Source organism: Manihot esculenta, chromosome 14, assembly GCF_001659605.2.
Source record: "Manihot esculenta cultivar AM560-2 chromosome 14, M.esculenta_v8, whole genome shotgun sequence".
In the NCBI taxonomy this organism is placed as follows: domain Eukaryota; kingdom Viridiplantae; phylum Streptophyta; class Magnoliopsida; order Malpighiales; family Euphorbiaceae; genus Manihot; species Manihot esculenta.
The window spans coordinates 751,694-774,726 of NC_035174.2; the positions used below are offsets into that span (position 1 = coordinate 751,694).

The 23,033-nt window shown below is 33.3% G+C and overlaps 2 protein-coding genes and 1 long non-coding RNA gene across 5 annotated transcripts; 1 reads left to right on the top strand and 2 right to left on the bottom strand.

The window, feature by feature from the left end:
• Positions 1 to 1,933: 1,933 nt before the first annotated feature.
• Positions 1,934 to 2,882, bottom strand: LOC110630928 (auxin-responsive protein SAUR72). The gene has a single exon (XM_021778579.2). It carries the CDS (start codon positions 2,578 to 2,580, stop codon positions 2,146 to 2,148), a length of 435 nt encoding a protein of 144 aa, XP_021634271.1. The 5' UTR covers positions 2,581 to 2,882; the 3' UTR covers positions 1,934 to 2,145.
• LOC110599762 lies at positions 2,737 to 5,563 on the top strand. Its single transcript, XM_021736333.1, has 2 exons — positions 2,737 to 2,772; positions 4,958 to 5,563. The coding sequence occupies exons 1-2, from the start codon at positions 2,737 to 2,739 to the stop codon at positions 5,561 to 5,563; spliced, it is 642 nt and encodes a 213-aa protein (XP_021592025.1).
• A 9,003-nt stretch (positions 5,564 to 14,566) lies between these two features.
• Positions 14,567 to 16,266, bottom strand: LOC110631293. Of its 3 annotated transcripts, none has more exons than XR_002490476.2 (3): positions 16,077 to 16,266; positions 15,614 to 15,875; positions 14,567 to 15,527 (listed from the first exon to the last, which is right to left on the bottom strand). It is a non-coding gene; the product is annotated as an uncharacterized LOC110631293 (long non-coding RNA). The 3 variants fall into 3 exon arrangements; XR_002490475.2 differs by having other exon boundaries at positions 14,567 to 15,464; positions 16,067 to 16,266; XR_002490474.2 differs by having other exon boundaries at positions 16,067 to 16,266.
• Between the last annotated feature and the right edge of the window lie 6,767 nt (positions 16,267 to 23,033).

Genomic DNA, 23,033 nt, shown 5'->3' on the forward strand with positions numbered 1-23,033 from the left:
GATTGGCATCATGAACTTCTTTGAAATGATTTCTTGTTGTACCCTTCTCACAAATGGTGATGAGGTTGGTAATATGGGACTGTTGTTGTCTTGTGCTCTTAACTCTATCAGTAGTTACTCTTTCAACCTTTCTAGCTTTTGATCTACATCCATGTCTTCCCTTTTGGACCTCTTCTCCAAGCGGTAGTTTCTTTCTAGTTCTTCACTGTCCAACCTTTCTGCTGGCTCGAAGGAGTAGCTTTCAGCCCCATCATTCTCAATGAGCTCTCTCACTACCCTGCCTCTTGCTCTAGCTATCGGCCCATTTCTCTGACTGGCCTCTCTATCTCCGTCATCTGTTCTCCTACCGTTCTTCTCATGGACTTGATAGTTTAACGTGTGTTGGGGCTCATTGACGTTGAGCCCCTTAGCTACAGGTGGTATGGTTAATGGAGTGCTGAGCCCTCTCTGTTGCAACATTTGGCCTAGCCACTGGACAGTGTTCTGTAATTGAGAGCCATACTTTGCAGTTCTTGGTTAGATAAGGTAGTTTAAGGCATGGTTCCAGCTAAGCTCGGCGATAGGTTAAACAATATAGGTGGTTGGTTTAATGGGGCAATTGGGCTAGAGAATGAGCATTGTGGTGCTTCCTAAGTTGAACACAGGTCATTTGGAGTGTTTCTAGTATGGTTTTCACCGTGATTGGCCATGTGGATCTTAGTGGGTGAAATGAGGATGAGAACTCTGGTGATAAAAAGATCTCCTTCACTCCCACAAATGGTGCCAATTGATATCCTGAGATCCATTAAAGGGTAGGCTCAAGGTGTATTTTGGTAAGTTTGGTCTGGTTTATCTCTCACTCGCTTCCTTTATTTCTTTTCCCTTTTATCTTCAGTGACGTGTAACCGTTGTGCTGCGTTCATACCCTTCCATCACAGTTATGTTGGCCGTACGTACGGACGTACTGTGTCATTTCCTATTGTTAGGCGGCCATTTAATTTCATTCGGCACTATATGGGCACAATCCGAAACGTTATAGAGTTTATTGTCTCACGAGGCCAAAGAGATAAACATAGTCAAGTCTCCCATGCGTAGGCTCGAGTCCAGTCCGGTTCATCAAAGTAAAGTTTGAACTTGCATATGAAGCAAACCTATATATTGAATAGGAGCAGACCTATATATTGGATCTCAGTAGAGTTAAGACATGTCTTTTTCGGTACGGGCTCAACTAGAATCGGGGTGTGCAGGCCCGATTATCATCAGGTGGTATATATTCATTTCCTTTGTACAAAATGACATTATTATTTCACTGTTTTCTTCCCTACATTATAACTGCCGGATACCATGTGCTTCTTTTCCTCTTCTTTATCTAGAAGCTGCATGTTAAACTTACTCAAATTTTAAATATTTTTGTAAACTTCTTTATTTTTCTTAACATTAAGTGTTTTCTAAAATTACTAATCTAAGAATTCATTGTATTATTCATAAAAATAAAACCCAAAAAAATTTTTATTTCATTGCCAGACCCAGACTTCTATAATTTTTTTTTTCTCAATGATGTAATTATTTTGGCATATTACAGAATATAAAACAGAGTTGTTGAGGACTTAATCCTACAAAAACAAACAAATAACGAAATTAGTTGGTTAGGAGCAGCTGCCCTCTGAAAAACAAAACAAGCATATCCCACGAATATACCTTCCCGCAATTGAAATGATGTAACTACCCTTTCATAAAATTTCATATTACGCTTATACCCCACATTTCTCACCTCCCAAAACTACCCTCCCTACCACTATTAATTCACCGGAGGACCATCCTGAACCACACCAGAAGCCAGATCTTCGAATCTCCTCCGTTTCAGAGAGGAAGATTTCATGTAAGCCAAAACATCATATTTTTGCGTCCATCCTTGTGCATTTTCATCATACAAATTGTCAATAACAAGCGGAAATAAGGGCAAAAAAACAGGCATTATGTATATTTCCATGGAAACTCAAGTCCCTGATTTTTTTACAGAAGAAAAATAAAAAGCCCTGAAAAATAAGCAACACCCCTTTAAACTTGAGGTGACAAAAAGCATATTTACACCCCAAAAAAAAGGATCTCTTGATTTTCCTCTCTCTATGTAACTCAAGGATCTTTAAAAAAAAAAAAGAGCCTAATTTAGAAGTAGTCATCCGCGAACAATGAACTCAGGAGGTCTTCCACATCACGTGATTCAAGGCCGAGACGAAGCGCTTCCATGATTCGTTCAAATACCAGCACGTGACAGGGAATTCTCAACACTCCTTTTTGGTCGTAGCCATATTCCTGAGCGGACTTGTTCAGAAGGCCGATGAAGATCGGGTGATTTAGGAGCTCCGCGCTTACTACAAAGCGCTCCATCTCGTCTCCGACGTACACAGGTACATGACCCTCAGGAACCGAAGACTGGCCTCCACCGACTCTCCTTACCGGCTTCACCAAACTACGAAAAGACTCGGCTCGGCGCGTCGATCTCGAGCTGGCGGAACATCTATGGGATTGTGAATCAGAACGCAGAAGACTGTACTGAGAGGAGTCGGCGACTCGCGAGAGGCGGCGGATGAGCTGCTTCATGGATTGCTTTAGAGGCAGAAGGGGATGTTAGGTTGGAATAGAAAGAGGAGAATAGTAGGTATGAAGGGCTTTTTGAGGGAAGGAAAAAAAGAGAAGAGAGTGCAAATATAAGTGGGGTTTTACAGGAAGTGGAAAAGAGAGTGCTTGAGAAATAATATGGAGGAGGATGAGGAAATATATATACATGGAAAGGTAATGGGCAGAGAGGTACAGGCAAGGTACTTGCCAGGTACAATATTTATTATTTTATTTATTTCTGTTTTTGCTTCTTTGTAGAAGTAGAACGCACACAAAGATTTTTCTTTCTGCAAGATGCTTGTGTGTGAATTCTATCTTTTATTCATTTATTTATTTTTATGAATTATCGCAATTTTGGGAGTTGCTTGTGGCGATAATTTTGTGTAATCCAAAAGCTAATGAGTGACGGATGCTTTCCTTTTTCTTTTTTTTTTTCTTATTTTGTGTATCTGTCTTGCATAATTTATGCAATTTTTTTAGAGCATTAAACATTAGTACCTTTCAATTCTTAAGAAAATGAATTAGTTTTAAAATTAAAAAAAGTGAGCTCTATTATTTTATTTAAAGGCTTCAAAATTTTGAAGACTCTAATTAATTATTTATTCTTACCGTTTGCAGAGGGAAGAAGAAGAAGAAGAATGAAAAAAGAAGCGCAATTTGCGGATGGAGAGTGATTTCCGTAGTCCATTGCAGTACAGTTCTGAGTTCGATGACACTGATTCTCTTCCTTTTTGAAACGCCCTTGTCCTCTTTTATCTACATGCGAATTCTCAGATTCACGCATTCTTCATGCGCGTGTATTTCACCTACCCTATCAAACTCGAATCCTTTTGCCAACCTGCACTGCACGGCTCATCACCAGGTTTGAGAACGAAGCGAAGAAACGATATTCAAGTTTGTCCCTTGTGGGCTAAAGTGGATTGCAGGGAATCTAACGAGGGCAAGTTGGGCCGTCTTTTATCCTTTTCTGTGGCAACTTGATATTCGCATACAATAAAATGGAAGATAAATTATATTTTGATTTTTAAAATTTAGTATCACATTAATTTTTATATTTTTAAAATAAATATCTAAATTTATTTATAATTAGTTTTTTAAAATTAAAGTCCTCTGTCTACTTTTATGATTAAAAGTATTGAAATATTTTTATTATATTTTTAAATAGATAAATTATTTTTAAATTTTTAAATTTTTAAATTTTTAAATAATTAATATTTATAATAAAAAAATTATATTTTATTAAAAAATTTTGCCCATTTATTAATTTTAAATTAATATATATAATAAATAAATAATTATAATTTTAAATAAATTAAATATAAAATAATTTAAAAATTAAATTTTAAAAATATAAGAATTAATCTATTAATTATATTAAAATTTAAATATTAAAATGTAATTTATACAATATAAATTTTTTATTTATATTAAAAAAAATTAAGTGTTAATGAGAATATTTTAAATATTTAAAATATTTTTTTTAATTTATTGACTAATATAATTATAAGTGAAAAAAATTTTAATTTTAATTTATTAATTATATAAAAATTTAAGTGTTTAATTTAAAAATATAAAAATTAATTTATTAATTATATTAAAATTTATAGATTAAAATATAATTTACTTTAAAAGATAAAAGAAAAGTGCGGAAACTAAGAGTGACTTGCCTTTTCACTATTTTTCTAAAACGTTTAGAATTGTTAAACTAATTCTTGCTAACATTTTTTCAAAAGCATCGAAGATCGATTTCTTTCAACCAAATTAAATTATGAATATTAAAAATCAAATAAATTTTAGGTAAATGTTTTTGTAAGCATAAATAGATTAAATTATTACTTCATCCTATTCCTATCCAATGAGTCACAATTTTTTTTAGACAAATAAATATTTCAGTATCAGTAAACAAATAATAAAACGTTTGCAAAATATTAGTGTAACTAATTTACACTGTTTTTTTTTTTTCTTTGTGATTTATTAATAGCTATTTCCATCACATGGCTCGTGTGATGCCTGCCAATAATATAACATTCAAATAGATGCAAGCAATCAAAAAGGAAATACTTGTTTTTGGAAAGTAAATACATCTCTTTTCCTTTTTCTCTTTCTTTTATAAAATTTCATTTTTTTTTATTTTTAATTTCATTCCTGTTGTACGTCAAATAATATCTTGCAGAAATATTTTCACAGAATTATTATTCTTACTAGGTTATCGAGTTTTTTTTAAAAAATTTATATAATTCATAAAACTAATTAAACTTTGTTTTTAAATTTAATTATTATATTCTATCATTACTATTTGCTAAAATAACTATTTTATATGGAATCTTTCACATAAAATAATGACCGGATTTCTTCGAAGTGGTCGAGCCCTGCTGCTGTGTTGTATCGGGTTAGGACAATCCTCTACGATTGGTGTAATGCACGATACGTTGATGACAGTTCTTCTGATGCTGTGCCAGCTCTTCCACCGTTATATTTCTGGGTTCCACCGCTTCAAGGATTCTTGAAAGCTAATGTAGATGCAGCAGTCTTCCCTGATGGCTTCATTGGAGTTGGTGGAGTGCTTCGCTCATATGATGGCTCTTTTGTTGGCGCTTGTCAACATAGACTCATTGGTTACTTCTCTCCTAAAATAGCTGAGCTAATTGCCATTAGAGAAGTTCTGAGTTGGATTAAAAGGCTGGGTTATGATCAGATAGTGTTGGAATCAGATACTCTTACGGTAGTGAAGGCTTTGCTTTCTTCTTCAACTTCTGATTTTTCTAATTTTGGGTCCCTTGTTGATGATTGTAAATCTCTAATAGCAGAGATGAATTCAGTATCTGTGAGTTTTGTTCATCGATCTGCCAATAGTGTGGCACATCTTATAGTTAGAGCTGCCTCTACTATTTCAGACAGGATGGAGTGGCTGAGCACTCCTCCACAATTGATTATTCATACTTTGATGTTGGACTTTCAAATTTGAATGCAATTATATTTTTAATTAAAAAAAAATGACCGGATTAATATAGACCAATTTTTATGTCGTCCTATGAAAATCATATACATCATTTTCCGACCAATTGGCTAGAAATTACCGAGAAAAACTAGACTACGGAACTTTGGGAATAATCAGATGCGGTGGGAAACAAATACGGATGACGTCTGAATCTACTATCGAGATTTACAAATTATTTTTGAAATATCAAGTGGATTTTTTTAAATTAAATAATAGAATGCGAATGATAATGTATCTGTGAAAATCCTTATATTTAAATTTGATTATTACTTTTAATATTTAAAATAAACTTAATTAAAATAAAATTTTAATTAAAAGCAACGGTATTCTTCCATTACTTTTTTTTTTTTTGAAAGCAACGGTATTCTTCCATTACTGTCGCTTGTATTAAAATAAAATTTTATTACATTCTCATACAAATTAAAAACTTAAACTAAACATTTATTTTCATCATAATTGTGGCAGATTTTGTGGAATCAAGAGCTTATTGTACAATAACATAGAAAAGAAAATCCAAAAGGCCATTAATTGTTGATTGGGCTAGAAGCATTAAGAGGAAATTCAAGTGTTAGCTTTGGAATTAGTTATCAAATTTCAAAAGGAAATTAATTGTATTGAGAAAAAAAAAAAAAAGGAAGCATACCTTCACCTTCTTATATTTATTTGTTTTAAAAGAATGCTCTATATTAGGTCATGCATGAAAGGGACATGAAATTTTTCCTTGCAAGATTAGAATTTCACTTATTCTCATACATACATTTGTTTCTTTTGCATTCCACTCTTTAAATTTTATTGGGTTTTCTAATAATTTTGTTTGCGTCTACTAACAAATCGGAATTTAATGTTAAAAAAATAAATGTGATTGCATTAGGTTTGGAATGTAGCATAAAATATTAGCTGAATTGGTGGAAGATTGGCAATCTCAAAGAGGATGTTGGTAATCAATTATTAATGGGTCATCCATTAATATTCGGATTCACTGAGATACCCTTTATAAAAAGATGAGGAAAAAAAAATCACCATCATTATACATAAATGGAATCCAAAATCAAACAAATTAAGTCACATTTTGGACATAATTAATTAATTAATTTTTTTATTATTGTGCTCAATTTGTGACATAAATAAAAGCACTAAAAATAACTTATTTCCTTTGTTTTAATTATAAAAATATTAAACAAAATCGTAAATATGGATTCACCGATTAATTAGGTTGTCCAATTTGTAATAAAACCGAATATGCATGGGAATTTTATTTCAAAATTAAGCTATAAGCTAGAGGGAGGAGGACCAGAGATTTTTAAAGAAAAATATCAGCTGATTTCATACTAAATAAATAAAAGGGTAAATTATAATTTAATTTTTAAATTTTATGATAATTAATAAATCAATATATTTATTTTTAAAATTAAAATTTTAAATTTTTAAATTTCAATCCATAAAATCTATTAAATTAACAAATAAAAGAATAAAAAAATATTTTAAATTTCAAAAATACTCTCATCATCCTAAAATCTATTAAATTATAGAACGGAGTCCTAACACTAGAATTATAAAATTAAAACCACAAATCCAAAAGAAGTTAAACAGCAAGCTAAATAAACTAAAACCATATATCATCTGTAAATCAATTAAATAGTAGATAATATTCAAGGTAATTTGAGTAAAAATAGGACACAAATTTGGAATAAATTAAAGGAAAATTTTGGTATATGAAGGAGAAATTCAAAATAGTATAGAAACGATGAGAGAAGGTGAAGAAGAGGTGACCTAGAGACCACCATGGCTTTATGGTGCTAGCTCCAAGTAGCATTTGTTGGTTTAAAATTGGATAAAAAAGTGCATAGTTGAGCAACCCAGTAAATTAAAAGAAAGAGTTGGTGAAAAAACTTGGCTCTTTCAAAAAAATAATAAAGAAATCATCAAATGCTTGTCTCTTAAGTTTGATGGCCTTCCTCAGCCACCAAATTAAGCGAAATTGTATTAAAATTTTTTCTAATTTTTCATTCAATTTGAACATTAATAAACCCATAAGAAATGCAAATTTTTTCAAGTTTCAAATGCAATCAAATTTTGAAAAGTTATGGGTTTCAAAAGTTTCGATCCATGCTTTTTCAACTCTAATTTCTTGATAATATAAAGATAAAAACGACTTTACAGTTAGTTATAATGAGAAAAGTTGAAGCCAATTATTAAATTTTTTGATCACAGCATGATTATTAATCAGGTGATGATTACTTCAACATTGCAACAGAGTCCAGCACAAGCAAGGTAAGTGGCAATGGTCAAGCCGTTGTAACCGGCTTTGATGCGCGTCCTAATAAACATCATGTTGATTTCCTTTCCCTAATAAACATTATGTTGCTTTCCTTTCCAATACCCTAACTACCGTTGTCATCACCTTCCGCTACCCCATTGTCATTCTCATCGCGGCTATCATTGTTTCTTTTCACCTTGCGGCTATTAATATTTCTACCATAATTTATCTGATTTTATTAAATTTTTTATGTGAAAAGAGATAATACAGAAAAAAATAAATAAAAAAAGAAAAGAATAAGGTTTTTTAAGAAGGTGTTTTTAAAATTTAAAATATATATGTATATATTTTTTTAATAGAAAAAATTTTAATGAAATAAAAATATAAAAATATAAATATTTAATTTTAAAAATAGAGAAATTAATATGTTAATTATAGTAAAATTTAAAAATTAAAATATAATTTATTCTCAAAAACCACAGCTCGGCAGGTTTTTTTTTTTTTTTTTTAAATGTTCTATATGTCAGATGAGCAGTGAAACTTTCCAGAAATTCTAAAAAAGAAAAATGCGATGCCGTACAGTCAATCGTACAGCCCCTGTGGTCCCATCACAAGCATTAATTGCCAGTACAGAACCACAAAGCTTAAACGGACAGATAATTAAAAACTAAAAAAAAAAGTGAGAAAATGAGGCACTAAAATGGCGTCAACCCGGACAGATACACCAATTTGTGACGTGGAAATCCACGAACTGCTTTCATTTTGTGGGCTCCATTCCTTAAACTTCAGCCGAAAGGGCGCCACATTTTATCCGTGAGTTACGCCTTTTCACCTCCTCTCTCTCTCTCTCATCTATAGAAAATTATTAGGTGCTTCCGTATTTTATCTCATCTCCTAAAGATAGTACACCAAGTCGATAGTATTAAATTTTAATAAATTTAATTTCCATGTAAAATAATTTTTATGATAATATTAACTTTGAGGATAATTTTATCTTAATATTATTAATTTAGTATATCATTCTATTCCGAAGAGATGATATATTGACTAGAATGGGCTCAAAAAATTTTAAATGTATTTTGTATGGAAATTTATTTTTTCAGTTATTAATGACATTAGAAGGAAAGTGAATGTATTTATTAAAAAAATTATAAATACATATCTCCCATATAAAATTAGTTGTTGAAAAGTGATTTTTCATATAAAAACATAATTTTCTTAGTCTCACTTTATTCTATTAGTATCTTTTACTTTTATTGCTTAAGCTTATTCCTTATGCGACGGCTCCAATTTTGTTTTACTGTGATTTATTTTTCCTTTTTTTTTTTTTTAATATTTCAAAAATAAATTTACATAGAGGGAATACTAGTTTTGTAGCCCAACGACAAATCAAAAGGTGTAGCAGATTTAAAATACATTATATTAAAATTATATAATTATAAATATTCAAATATATTTTTTTAAAACAATAAAAACTAAGTAAACACTCAATATCGTAAAAAAAAATCTTTAAAAATGAAAATTTAGTAAATAAAATTAAGAGAAGGAATGTTGTGGTTTTGTGTATTTTCTTTGGAAGTGGTCAAACAGATCAAAATTCGAAAACTTAATACGTAGAATGGGGAATTTTCGTCTAAGTAAGCTTTTGACTTAAAATGCATTAAATAGGAATTTAATTTCTGAGAACTTTCCATTTATTTTCCTCTTTTTTAACCCTTCAAAACCCTTTTTATTTATTTATAGTCAAATAAGCGATTTTCTATTGACTTAGGTCTTAGGCCCACCCGATTGGCTAATAGCTGGGTGAATAAAAGCAATTTTTTTTTCTCAATAATTTATATGGAATTTTTATAAATTAATACTGCCTTCATACATAATTGTTGTCCACCTTATTTTTTCATATAAAAATATACATTTTTTTAATTAAATTTTAATTATTTATGTTTTAAAAATATTAAATTTTATTAAATATTAAAAATATAATAAATATTCAATTAAAAATAATATTAATAAGAGATTATTTTAAAAATAAAATAAAAAAATTATAATAATTAATTTATATATTAATTATATTGTAAAAAGTACATATAAATAAGATATTTAAAAAAATTTAAAAATTTAAAAATAAAAAAATAAAAAATAATAATTTTAAAACAATTAAAAAATGTTATATATTATGGCAGGTGCTGAATATATATGCATTTCTATTTGAAGAAAAAAAAAAACATAGATTTCCGTTGCCTACTTCATCATCCACACAACTACGTACCATGGTCTCATCATCTTAGCCCTCTTCTTTGATTTTATTGTGATGATATTTCCATTGATTTTGATTTTCAAATGTGTCCCTTTATTGCATTTCAAATTTGTACCACAATTATTAATATAAATTAATTTGTATAATGAAATAATGAAATAATTAATTAAGTAGGCATTTGGACTTGAGTAGCAAGTTGGTGGGGAAGGATGGAATTCAACGTCCACGTGATTGCATATTTTGAAGCTCTTTATGTTGATTGAGAGGGGATATCATACCACTTTTTAATTATTTTATATAATTATTATTTATAAACCGGGTTGAAAATAATTTTTCTACACATAATTTTGTTATTTCTCTAATCACCATACATGACAAATGCTCTTTTTTTTTTTTTACATAATGAAGAATTACACTTAATGGTAAAAAGTTTTGTACATTTAGTTTAGTAAATTAAATATTTTGTAATTCCGTTTTCACCCTTAAAAATTAAAAGATATAAATAAATTACATTTAATATTTATTATTATACTAGTTAATTATCGACTATTTTAATAGTGTATAATTATTCAGATATAATTAATTAAACATCATAAAAAAATATATTCTTTAAACTATTAAATAATAATGATTTGATTAAACCATTAAAATTTACCAGAGTATGATTAATTTATTCCATAATTCTATCCATGCTTTTCTCTTCTTTTTTTGTGGTTTGCGAGTAAGCAAACAGAAAAATAACTACACAAAACGTAATCAGATGCATATGGAAAAAAGAAAGAGATAGAGCGAGCAGTCCAAGCGCGTGGGTTTCTAATAAAGGCGTGATGGTGGTGGCAGTTGATGGTGAAGGGAGGGAGTCAAAATTGGCGCAGCAAAATTCTCCACGGAGCTGCAGCTATAATTGACTGTTCAATTACATGCAGTGCACGATGTACATCTTATCTCGTGACTCATCACTCCAATTATATAATTGCTTATTATTAAATTACTTTATATTTAAGTGATAAGTGCAGACATATGTTGTGTGAGGTCTTCATTTAACATTTATATTTATATTTATATTTTCAAAAGGACATTTCTTTTCTTTTTCGCCCTTTAGGAATATTAGACTTTAACCGCTGATCAAACCCAGCACTTTTGTATGTATACTTAGTGATTGGGATAAAAAGTTGACCAACCATTGGACGATAAACAGTTTATTATATTAAATTTTCTTTTAATTCCTGTGTAAAAATTTTAGACAACTAATTGAAAAAAAAAAAAAAAAAAAAAGTAGAGACAGTACTTACCTTCCAGAGCCGTTGATTGGATCCCGACGATAGAGTTACAGAATGGGCCTGCTGATGTTAACATGTACATATGGGCGATAGGCCCACAACTTGCTTTCTCGGAATGTTAAAAAGGGATTTTTTTGTTTTTTTCCAAGAACGGCTATTCAAAAAGGCTTTAAATTTCGGTGAATTATTTTGGTAATCCTTAATATTATCTTTTATTTTTTTATAAAAATAGCTTTCCATCAAAAAATATATGTATAATTTTTAATAGTGATTTATATTTTAATAGCTTAATTCAAAAAATTTTAAGTTTAAATTTGAAAAATAATATTTAAAAATCTAAAATATAAATTAAGATTAATAAACTCAAACGCAGTATTTTGAATTGAAATGAGAAGATGCTCCCTTGAGACGTTATCCGATATATGCGTTTGAGTGGGGAAAGGTTTTGAAAGAATTGAGCAACAATGTCATGATTGGATGAAGCCAAAATAACTATTAAAGTCCAATAACCATGAAGTTGATTGGGCTACAGGCCCAATTACTCTTCCTCTTTGATTTTGAGCCATCTCATTAATGATTTCCAGATCCATAACTCCAAAGGCAAAGACAACAGCTTTTTCAATAAGGTTCCAATAGCATATTCTGGTGCAAGATGTAATTAAATGTGAGGATACGGTCAAAGGAAACCCAAAAACCAAATCCACAACTGAAAACTAATACATCTAACAATTAATGTGGATTTCAAACATCTTTTAATATGTTATCCATCTATAATCCTCTGCTTCAAATGTTGTTTCTTAGAATATCTCATCACCTTCCTTTTTTTTTTTTTTAAAAGCGTTTTTAAGCCTGGCACCTGCGCGAAAACAACTGGGAAGTAGAACTAGCAGGCTTCAAATGAACAGAATTCAACGAGTAGGAGAAATAAAACGTTTGAACATAGGAGTTGCTCTTTTGTCTAAACAAACTCCATGACCTTATCTTCACACATCAATGTCAGGGTAGTGGCTATATATGCTATTAGGCGATTTTGGAGTGAGAAATGTTACTTGATTCACTGGAAAATTGATGACACTAGCAGAAGCTTCTTTGGTTGATAATGCACCCAGAGGAACTGATCATCTTCATCTACAAGTACAAGCGCGGTCGTCGACGCAGGGCATTAACAGCCCAAGTGCTACCACATGCTCCACGATATCATTGGACATTGGTGATGAGAGTGGACAAGATATCAACGTTCATATTTTCTTGTCATTTATTACTGAGAAAAAAGAAAAAAAAGAAAGAAAGAAAAACAACACTACTTGCGATATATATATTATCCAAAGCTGAAATAATAATAATTACAATGAGCTATTTATTATTTATTTACTCCTCCAATGCTCTAATAACTAATCTTGCAACCATACATCGGAAACTAATGACAAAGAAATTATTAATGAAAACAAAGGAAAATCATCCAGAAGAAGCAGACAAGAGTGAAAGGCTATAATAGGAGTGATTTGAGGAGGGAGGAAGAGGAGGAGCAGTGTCTTGCAATTGCAGAAACAGGAAGTTGGTGATGAAGTGGTGGTGATTGAAGAGAGATGGATGCAGTTTCTGAGTATCGGCGATAGCGAGAGAGAGTATGTACATGTAAAACAAACCCAACACCAACACACAAACGCCATACATCACCTTTAAAGAATTGAAGTATATGTAATAAGCCACCAGCGTTAGATAATACATTTTCTCCTTCACTCCCCCACTCAACGTTTCAAATCTCACACAAATTCACCCCACAAACAAACCCTCTGCCCATATATATAGCGTTACGTCCATTTGATTTTATGTCACAATTAATCTCTTTTTATAATAATATATAAAGGGATTATTATTATTATTATTATTTATCTTGTCTTCCAACTTCAATCCATGCGGGGCGCCTGAGATATACCTGTAGTTTTGGTGGGCAACAAAAGCATGAATTATTTGACAAAAAAAAAAAAAGAAAAGCAAGCATGAATTATTACTCTTGTCCGGTACGGTATTGATTTCCGTTGGAAATGGTTAAAAAAAAAAGAAAAAGAAAAAAAAAGAGTGTACGTGGTGGCTGATTTCATTTGCCCATTAATTAATCTCTTAGCAGAATTTATTAGTTTTGTTGAGAGTTGTGAGAGGATGGGGACAACAAACACACGTGGAGCTTACCGCAACCAAACTCTCTTCCTCGAAATTAATAGTCGGTTTTGGTTTGGTTCAATAACATTCATTTCTAGCTAAAACAACTATATTTATTAATTTATTTATCTTTATATTATACTAATGATATAGTTAGAGTTTAAAATAATCACAATTGAGTTAAAAAGTAGCAATATGTCAGTAGTAATTATATAGATTTTAATAATTAATTTTAAATAATATAATAACTAATCAGAAATGCCTCATAATTTATGCTGAGTGGTGACCCACCATCATCATGATTTTTTTTTTTCTAACTTCCAACCAATCGAGTAGCGATATGTATAATTGAATTGAAAAATCCACCAAAAGTCCGTATCATATGATTTATGAAGATTCAAAACGCAACAAATTTATATACATATTGCTAAGATGGGTTCAATTTTTGGCATTAATTAACTCTTGCTTTCTCTCTTCAATTATTTGCTTTAGTTGGTTGGTTTTTGAATTTTTCTATTTTTGTGGTCCTGTCCTGTCCTGTCCTGTCCTGTCCTGTCCTGTCCTGTAGATGTGTTATTCATCTCATCTTTAAGTTAGCTGATCATAACTGCCTAGGTATGTCGAAATCATCAAACTTCTTAATTATTGTTTGGTGGCCTAAAGATTAAATTATTTCAATTATTAATCTGAAAGATAATTCCAGAATCCTCAACAAAGGCTCCAACTCTTTTTTCTTCTGAGCAAACTAACTGCTTTATTCCTTCTCTTTTGGTTTTGGTGGAAACCGTTGGCGATGGGCAGCTGCTTTAATCCCCTTGATTCAGGTTCAGCGCGCAAGATTTGAAATCTCATTATTGCAGCAGTAGAAGTGATTCTGATTTCTTTTTCTTTTTTTTTTAACAAAAAACCCTATTAGTGAAGAAAATTATAATTTCATTAACAAATATTATTTTCTATTAAAAAATTATAATTTTTTATATTAATAAAGTGTGTTAAGGAATTTTAACAAATACATATTTGTAGAAAAATCACTAATAAATTAATCTCATTAGCGCTGACTTTATCTGTTTCATTTGGCTCTATTATTGCCATTTCTTTGGTTTGCTCTTACAATTCAGGAACATTGACATGCTTTCCATCGGATGAGTTTCCAAGTCACGGCTGTCCTTCGCATCCCTTGTGCTCATATCTGATATCTGACCAGGGCGTTCACATAAGACTATAGTACCTAACGATGCACCAGAACAGAGGGAATTCTGGAGGTCCTATCCTCACATTATGGAAACATTCAGCAATTGGAACTTTTGGGATCATTAAAAACTCAATATGAGAATCTGATGGATTGCAGGAAAGTTGGTGACAAAAATGAGCCAACATTGAGGATGCACCACTTGTAACATCCGAGTAAACCACGCAAACTCTTGTTATTCCCGGTTTTGTTGACAGAAAATAGGAAGGGAGAGAGAGATGTAATGCAAATCATATGCATTTCTCTCAAAAGACTGGCCACAAAATTAAATAGAGTTGCAATGAGAAACACTGGCCAAAATTTATGTCTGGAGCACAAGTAAGAAAATTTGAAATTTATCTTACTAAAAGAAATCCATCAGGCTCCAATTTTTTGTTCTAGGCAACCAATTCTCTCAAAAGTAAAACTTTCCTTGCAGTTTCCAGTCTATAGAGATACCGTTCAAGCTTAATTACCTGGAATAGCCTTGCTGCAAACTTCTCTGAAGATCATCTTTGTGCTTGGATAGGTATGGGGCCTCACCCATATAAGCCAGAACCAAGCATGGAAACACAATGACTGTAAATGCAATCTATTTGAAGAAGGGATGCATTATTCCCCATTAATGTTTCTTTAACGTTGATTGAGGAGTAAAACACGTAAATTGAAGGTCGAAATAGATTACCCTGAGAGAAAGTTGTGAGAAATGGCCAAGGTCAATAAACATAGCTTCTGGGCCTGCAGATCAGCTTTCGCCATAAAAAAAAAAATTAAAAAAAACACTTAATTGACACAAGTAAATTTGGTCTTTTCTTTTTTCATTCTTGCAACTAACCTGTAACACAGAGAACAATGCCTCATGGTGAACTCCATCCACTTTTTTCCTTTTTTCTGGAAAAGATTACAGATATAATATGGAGATAGACCGCTGATCACACCCGGGTTCCAATGGAATATGTTATAAATGTCAACTCTAGCGAGACACGATAGCCAAGCTAACAATATTGAAGTAAAAGGAAATCCAACTCTATGTGTTCCAGAGTACTGGAGTGCAGAAAGCCCCACCAAGATCACACAAGCAATTGCCACAGTATAATCTGACATATACAAACATGTTAAAGATTAAGCAAGATCAATGAGCAGTACGTCAATGGTAGTGGAGACATTTACAAGAATTTGAAATTAGAGTTCAAGCACACCAAAAGAACAAAAGTATGCAAGAAGGGAAATACATGCATAATTTCTGTGAAAAAAAGTATATAAGGAAACAACTCAAGAACGATGATACCATAGCTTACTCTCGTCTAAATTTGGCACCTTTACTTCAATTCCATACACTGCAGATAAAACTGAGAAACAAAAACTCTGAACCCTTAAAAGAGTAGACAATTGTAGAAAAGTACACAAGCCTAAATGTTACAAAAGGAAACTTTGATTGAAATAGAGAGACTAAGGCAAAATAAGTTTGATTATTTTATTTAAGTAGAATGTGTTTATATACTATTCTATAAAATATTTTGGAAGAAAGTATGTATCATAATATGCGGCTGTTGCTACAGAAAATATGTGAGTTAAGAGACAGAAGAAGAGAGAAAATTCTGAAATATCCGACCAATTCTAATCCGTTCATTTTAGAATAGTTATTCGACCTGGTTACCTTAGAGTGATAATCCGATCTCGTCTATTGGAGTGGTCGTCCGACTGGTGTATTAGAGTAGTTGTCCGACTTGATCTTCTCACGTGGTCATCTGACCTGATATTCTAGAGTGGTGGTCCGATCTGTCCGACTTTCGTTTGACCTCGACTTTGGGTGGTCGTCCGACCTGATCTCGAGTGATTGTCCGATCTGATCTTGGGTGATTGTCCTACTTGATCTATGGTCATTTGACTTGTCCAATTTTCTTCTGATCTTGGATTGTCATCTTGTAATACCCGGCTAAACTCCAGTGTCGAAATTTCAACTTTTCGATGAAATCTACATTGGAATCCGAAATCTCGGAACGAAAAACTTTGAAAGGATAAAATAAGTTTTTATAAAATAAATTTAAAGTATTTTATGATGTGTTTTTTATTAGTTCAGGGAGTCATAAGGATGGTTCCACCTCTCAGGAGTAATAAGGCTGCTGTGCTAAGGCTTGAGTATTGGAGTGATAAGGGTTAATTTTGTAAATATTGTACAATTGAATGAGTCTTGTGATTAGGATTCTTAGGGTGATTCGTTCACTTACTGGTGATATTTTTCCATTATTCTCTCCTATTCAATAGGCAACTTTAGTTATCAATTCTCTTATTTAAATCATGTGTGTACTGTGAAGTTTAATATAACGAAGATTATATTCTTAAAAAAAAACATCTCTTTTTCACTTTGTTATCTTGGTATCAGAGCCTTGACGATCTCTCACCATGGCTTCGTCAAATCTGAATGTCGCCAATTTCGTCACTTTGAAACTCAAACAAACAAACTATCCTCTGTGGAGAGAACAAGTTTTGAGTTTAGCCGAAAGTCAGGAGCTGTCAGATCACCTTGTTAGTGGCTTTCTTGAGGATCAGAAATTCAATAACCCTCCCAACCCAATTCCCGAAAATTATCAACCTCAACAATCAGACACATTCAAAGCATGGCAAAAGTTCGACCGATTACTTCGTGGATGTAATACCCGGCTAGACTCCGGTATCGAAATTCCTACCGTTCGGTGGAATCTCGGATGTCGAAAACCTCTAGAAGGGTAAAATCATGTTTTTATAAAATGTTTTAATGTATTTAATGTTTTTAAGTAAAAAGGAAATTGAGTTTTGTATGAAAAAGACCAAGGAGACATTTCCAGGTTCGGCCGCCGAACGTGGGATGGTTTAGGGGGGCAAGTTAGGCTTCCGAAAATTTCAAAGGTTCGGCCGCCGAACCTCATGTTCGGCCGCCGAACTTGCATGAGATGTGGGGGTACGTTCGGCTGCCGAAAGGTGGTCTGCCAACCCTATATAAGAGCTCCATGGCCGAAACGGGCGAGTTTTCTCCCCATTTTCGGCCACGGTGAGTTCATGCTCTCTTTTGGTTCGTTTTTGATGTTTTTCCTCCGATCTTCCACATTTTAACAAGCTTTATGTTGATTTGAAGAGATTTGAGCAAAAAGAGCAAGTTTAGAAGCTTGGAGACCAAAGAGTGGATTTCTCCCTACCTCCAAGCTAGGATCGTCTTTCCTCTCGATCTTCAAGAGGTAAGCTTAGATCCAACCTTTCTTGCATGTTTTAAACTAGTTTTATGAAGATCTATGGGGTAGAAATGCATGATAGGTTATTGTTATGTTTATGAGTTTATGTATGTTTATGAACAATGTGGGTTGTTTGATGTGTTGTAGATGGGGTTTAGGATAGTTTGAAGCCCCTAGGAGCTTGTATGCTTGAGTATGCATGTTGTAGAATAGAAAAATGCATGATTGAATGAGTTGGGAGGCGTTGTGCATGTTAGAACCAAGTTTCTGCCCTTTTGGGAGAAACCAGGTTCGGCAGCCGAAGGTTCTTTCGGCCGCCGAACCTGCCTGTGGTAGCATGAATCGGCTGCCGAACCCTGCCCCCGAAAGATGACTTTCGGCTCTGGAAGGGACTTTCGGCCGCCGAAGGTGCCGCCGAACATGCATGAGTTTCGTCTCTGGAGGGAACCTTCGGCCGCCGAAAGTGCCGCCGAAGGTGCATGACTTTCGGCTCTGGAGGGACTTTCGGCCGCCGAACCTGCCACCGAAAGTGCCCTGTTCAGCCTTCCTTTGCATGTTTTCCATGGATGTTTTGAGGTGTTTTAAGGGGCTTTTGGGGAGTATTTTAGAGTTATGTTCATAGATGTTTGGTCCCTCATTTGAGTCCACCTGTGTAGATTCGGACCCGAGGAACCGAGGATCCCAGCAGTGAGTTTAGCTGCTTCAGAGTCAGTAGAGCTTCAGCCTGAGGTGAGTGGAATAAACTCTTTATGTTTTAAAGTAAATAAATTAATTCTTAGCATGACTCACACATCATGAATGCCATGAGATATATTAGGTTATTTGCATTAGAATTCACGAATATGTTGCATTGCATAATATGTTGATGATGTGGATGAATGTTGAATGATCCTTTAGCCCTCCCATGATATGATATGGTATGATATGATACGGTACGGAAGACCAGTGAGGCCCATTCTATGCCCCTGACACTATGTAAGAGAAAGACCAGCGAGGCCCATTCTATGCCCCTGGCACAGTTGGAATGTTATGTTATGATATGTTATGTAAGAGAAAGACCAGTGAGGCCCATTCTACGCCCCTGACACAGTTGGACCACTTAGAGGGCTATGGGTGACAAATTCATCCTTGATGTGATTAGTTGTGATGTGATGCATTCCATGATAACAAATGTTTAAATAAAATGTTTTATCATTCTGCTCACTGAGCTCTGTAGCTCACCCCACTCCCTTAACCCCAGGTTTGCAGGTACAGGGTAGACCAGGAGGTCAGCAGGAGTAATGAAGTTATGGTCATATAATAGTTAGTGTGGACATGAAAAAATGTTGATGTATAATGTTTAGTACAGTTATGTAATGTAATGATGATATTGAGGATTAGAGATGTGCTTGACCCTAGTTGTATGTTAATCCCCTTTGTTTACATGATCTTTTAAGTGTAATGACTATGGTTAACCAAACTCAATGTATGTTATGTCGCCCCATTGGAGCATTGATGAGGGCTCCAAGGAAGGGTTAATGTTTATGACTATGTTATGTATAATGCATGCACAGGTTGAGTTTGGTGATTGAATGAAAGAATGAATGAATGTAAGGAAAAGTTTAAAATTTTTATGTATGTTGTTGATCATGTATGGGATTAAACAGGTTCACAGGATGAATGTTTGGCTTGCTACGGGTCCCGGCGGCCTTAAGCCGATCTGGATCCTAGCGCTGGTAGCGGTCCGATTTTCGGATCGTTACAGTGGATGGATCTATGGAAAATTAAGCGAGGAATCACTCGGCCTTGTCATCGGATTAGAAACTGTTCATACTGTTTGGAGCGCTTTAAAAGATGCGTATGCCCAAGATTCACAAGAAAGGGTATTTACCCTCCGACAGCAATTGACCTACTTTCGCAAAGAAGAAAGTCGGTCCATCACAGAACACCTAAGATTGTTTAAAGAGATCTGTGACAATTTAGCAGCAATTGGAAAAACAGTACCCGATGAAGAGAAAGTATTTTGTCTTCTTACCAGTCTGGGACCCCAATACGACACGTTCACCACCACGATGCTCAAGCCACCGCGACCAACGTATAATGAGCTAGTCTCCCAACTTAAGAATCTCGATCAGTGACGTATGTGGTTTTCCACACAAACTGAAACAGGTCTTGACCAAATTGCTTCTCACGTGGCCTTCTATGGAAATCAACAGACTTCTTCAAATTCTTCTTCGAATCGACGTCCTCGATTCAACTCTCAAGGGCGTGGCTTCCAAGCTCAGCAGACACAGGGACAAAGACAGAACAAGGAACTAAGCCTCCCTCAGCGACGACCTCCTCCCGCAGGGCGTAGAAGAATGACACCATAGGTAAGTATCAATTCCCTGTGGATTCGATCCTTTTACCACTGTATACAGTTTGTAAAATTGTTATAACCAAAAAGATTATTTTTGACCAGTTTCAACAACCGCACAGTCACCTTCGAATATATAAAAATACTTTAGGCCGTCGAACCTGCCTTCGAAACTCCCCTATCCAACCTTTTTCAGCTTGTTTTCTACATGTTTTTTTTATATGTTTTTAGAGGTCTCTTAGAATAATTTTAGAGTTGTAAAAATTATATTTGATCCCTCATTTAAGCCTATTTATGTAGGATTGAACTTGGGTGACCGTAGAGACTTACAGTGAGATAATTATTTTAGAACTAGGCATGCATCGGTCAGAGGTGAGTAAAACTGAACTAAACTATTATTTAATAAAAATCAAACGTTTTAAGTATGTTCATGTATCACGAATGCCATGTATATATATATGATTAAGTTGTTTGTATTAGAATTCACGAATGCGATACATTGCATAATTTATTATTGTTATGGATGGATATTGGATGACTCATTAACTCTCGAATATGTTATGACGGATATGGAAAGACCAGGGCTTGCCCATTCTACGCCCCTGCCGCTATGAATATGTTATATTATGTTTAAAAGGAAGTCATGAGAAGTACCCATCATGGGCCAGATACTATTGAAATTATGGAGAGTTACTGGTACAAGTTTATCTTTATATGAATTGTTTATATTGTGACGCATTTATACGATCATATATTTTATTAAACTGCTTTTATTTACTTATAGCTTATCATTTTCCCTAATCCTTAGGTTTGTAGGACTCGAGTTAGCTCGGGAGGTTAGTTGAGCTGTTTGGTATAGTTCTGATGTAATAGTATATATGTGGACATGTAATAATTTATGGGTTAAAATTGTGCTTTACTCAAATATTCTTTTATAATCCTTTATTTATGATTTTTTATGTAAAAATTTTAAAGTATAAATTATATTTGAACTAAATTTGAGGTATATAATATTGACCATATTGGAGTATTTGATAATGATTTTAGTATGAGTTTTATATTTTTTTAGTTATGATGCATGCATGAGTCGACATTTGGTTAATGAAATAAAAATATTTATATGCTTTTACGTTTATATATGAAATTATATCAGGTGTAACGGGATGTATAGTTATGGACTCTGACGATTTTAAATTAATTTAAAGGGTAAACTGTAATTTAGTCCCTCTGATTTAGTGAAATGCAATCTTTTGTCTCTCTGTTTTAAAAAATCTTTAATTTAATCACTGTGATTTCTAAAAACTATGACATTAGTCCCTCCCGTTAGATTTTCAGTTAAATCACTGTTAATTTTAGTTAAAAAGACTAAAATACCCATTCTCTCTCCTTCCTCTTCCTCTTCTTCTTCTTCTTCTTCTCTTTTCCGATCTCCTTCTTCTTCTTCTCCTTCCCGATCTCCTTCTTCTTCTTCTTCTTCTTCTCTTTTCCGATCTCCTTCTTCTTCCTCTTCTTCTTCTTCTTCTTCTCTTTTCCGATCTCCTTCTTCTTCCTCTTCTTCTTCTTCTTCTTCTCCTTCCCGATCTCCTTCTTCTTCTTCTTCTTCTTCTCTTTTCCGATCTCCTCCTTCTTCTTCTCTTCTTCTTCTTCTCTGCCTTCTTCTTCCTTTTGTGATTGGTAAAATATAGGGAATCTTGCCTTTTGATTATGCAAAATGATACTGTTGCACGGTTGCTTTAGTGAAACCCATGATGATAGGTTTGCAGATATAAATGTGATCTAAAGGTTGTGTTATTCACTTTGTAGAGCGAAAAGGACAAGAAAATTCAAGAATTAACCATGGAACTACGGAATAAGAAGCGCTTATGTGCAACGTATCAAGACCACCTAACTGCATTTATGAAAATCGTTGAAGAACATAGTGAGCAGCTATCCAAGAAAGTTCAAAATGTAGCAAGAAATCTTAAAGAATTCGAGTCTATAGAGTTGGAGCTTCAGCAGCATAGACGGTCTCCATAATTGGAGCAAATTGAAATAGGTAAACATCGTTCTCCAGGTCGTATAGTTGTGCAACATTTTTTTGTCCTTTTTCCTGTTCTATTTTACCATTAGAAATGCTTAGAAGGAAGAGGAAGAAGAAGAAGAAGAAGGAGATCGGAAAAGAGAAGAAGAAGAAGAGGAGGAAGAGAAAGGAGAGAGAATGTGTATTTTAGTCTTTTTAACTAAAATTAACGGTGATTTAACTGAAAATCTAACGGGAGAGACTAATGTCATAGTTTTTAAAAATCACAGTGACTAAATTGAAGATATTTTAAAACAGAGGGACAAAAGGTTACATTTCACTAAACCAGAGGGACTAAATTACAGTTTACTCTAATTTAAACCCTAACACCGGTAGCAATCCAATTTTCGAATTGTTACAGATTCTACTTTTGAAATGATCGTCCTACCTGTTTTTTATCATGTAACACTAAATACTATTGAAAATACCATAGTGATTTGATAAGAACCGGTACCAGGCATTGTTGGTGATGCAGCCAAGAACTAGTACCAGACATTATGGGTGATTCAGCCGGTAGTTTCTCGACTCTTTGACTGACTGGAAAGACTCATAAATCAGCAAGGAAAGGAGGTTAATTGTCTGTGGACAGCAACTTCAATATTCTAAATCATCAATAATATTTTTAGAGTAATGAGAGCAACGAGCTCTTTAGGAA

Coding starts and splice junctions, on each gene's coding strand:
- LOC110630928 (XM_021778579.2), bottom strand. CDS start 2,580: ATGAAGCAGCTCATCCGCCGCCTCTCGCGAGTCGCCGACTCCTCTCAG.
- LOC110599762 (XM_021736333.1), top strand. CDS start 2,737: ATGGAGGAGGATGAGGAAATATATATACATGGAAAG. Junction 2,773..4,957: donor AAATATATATACATGGAAAG/GTAATGGGCAGA, acceptor ATTTCTTCGAAG/TGGTCGAGCCCTGCTGCTGT.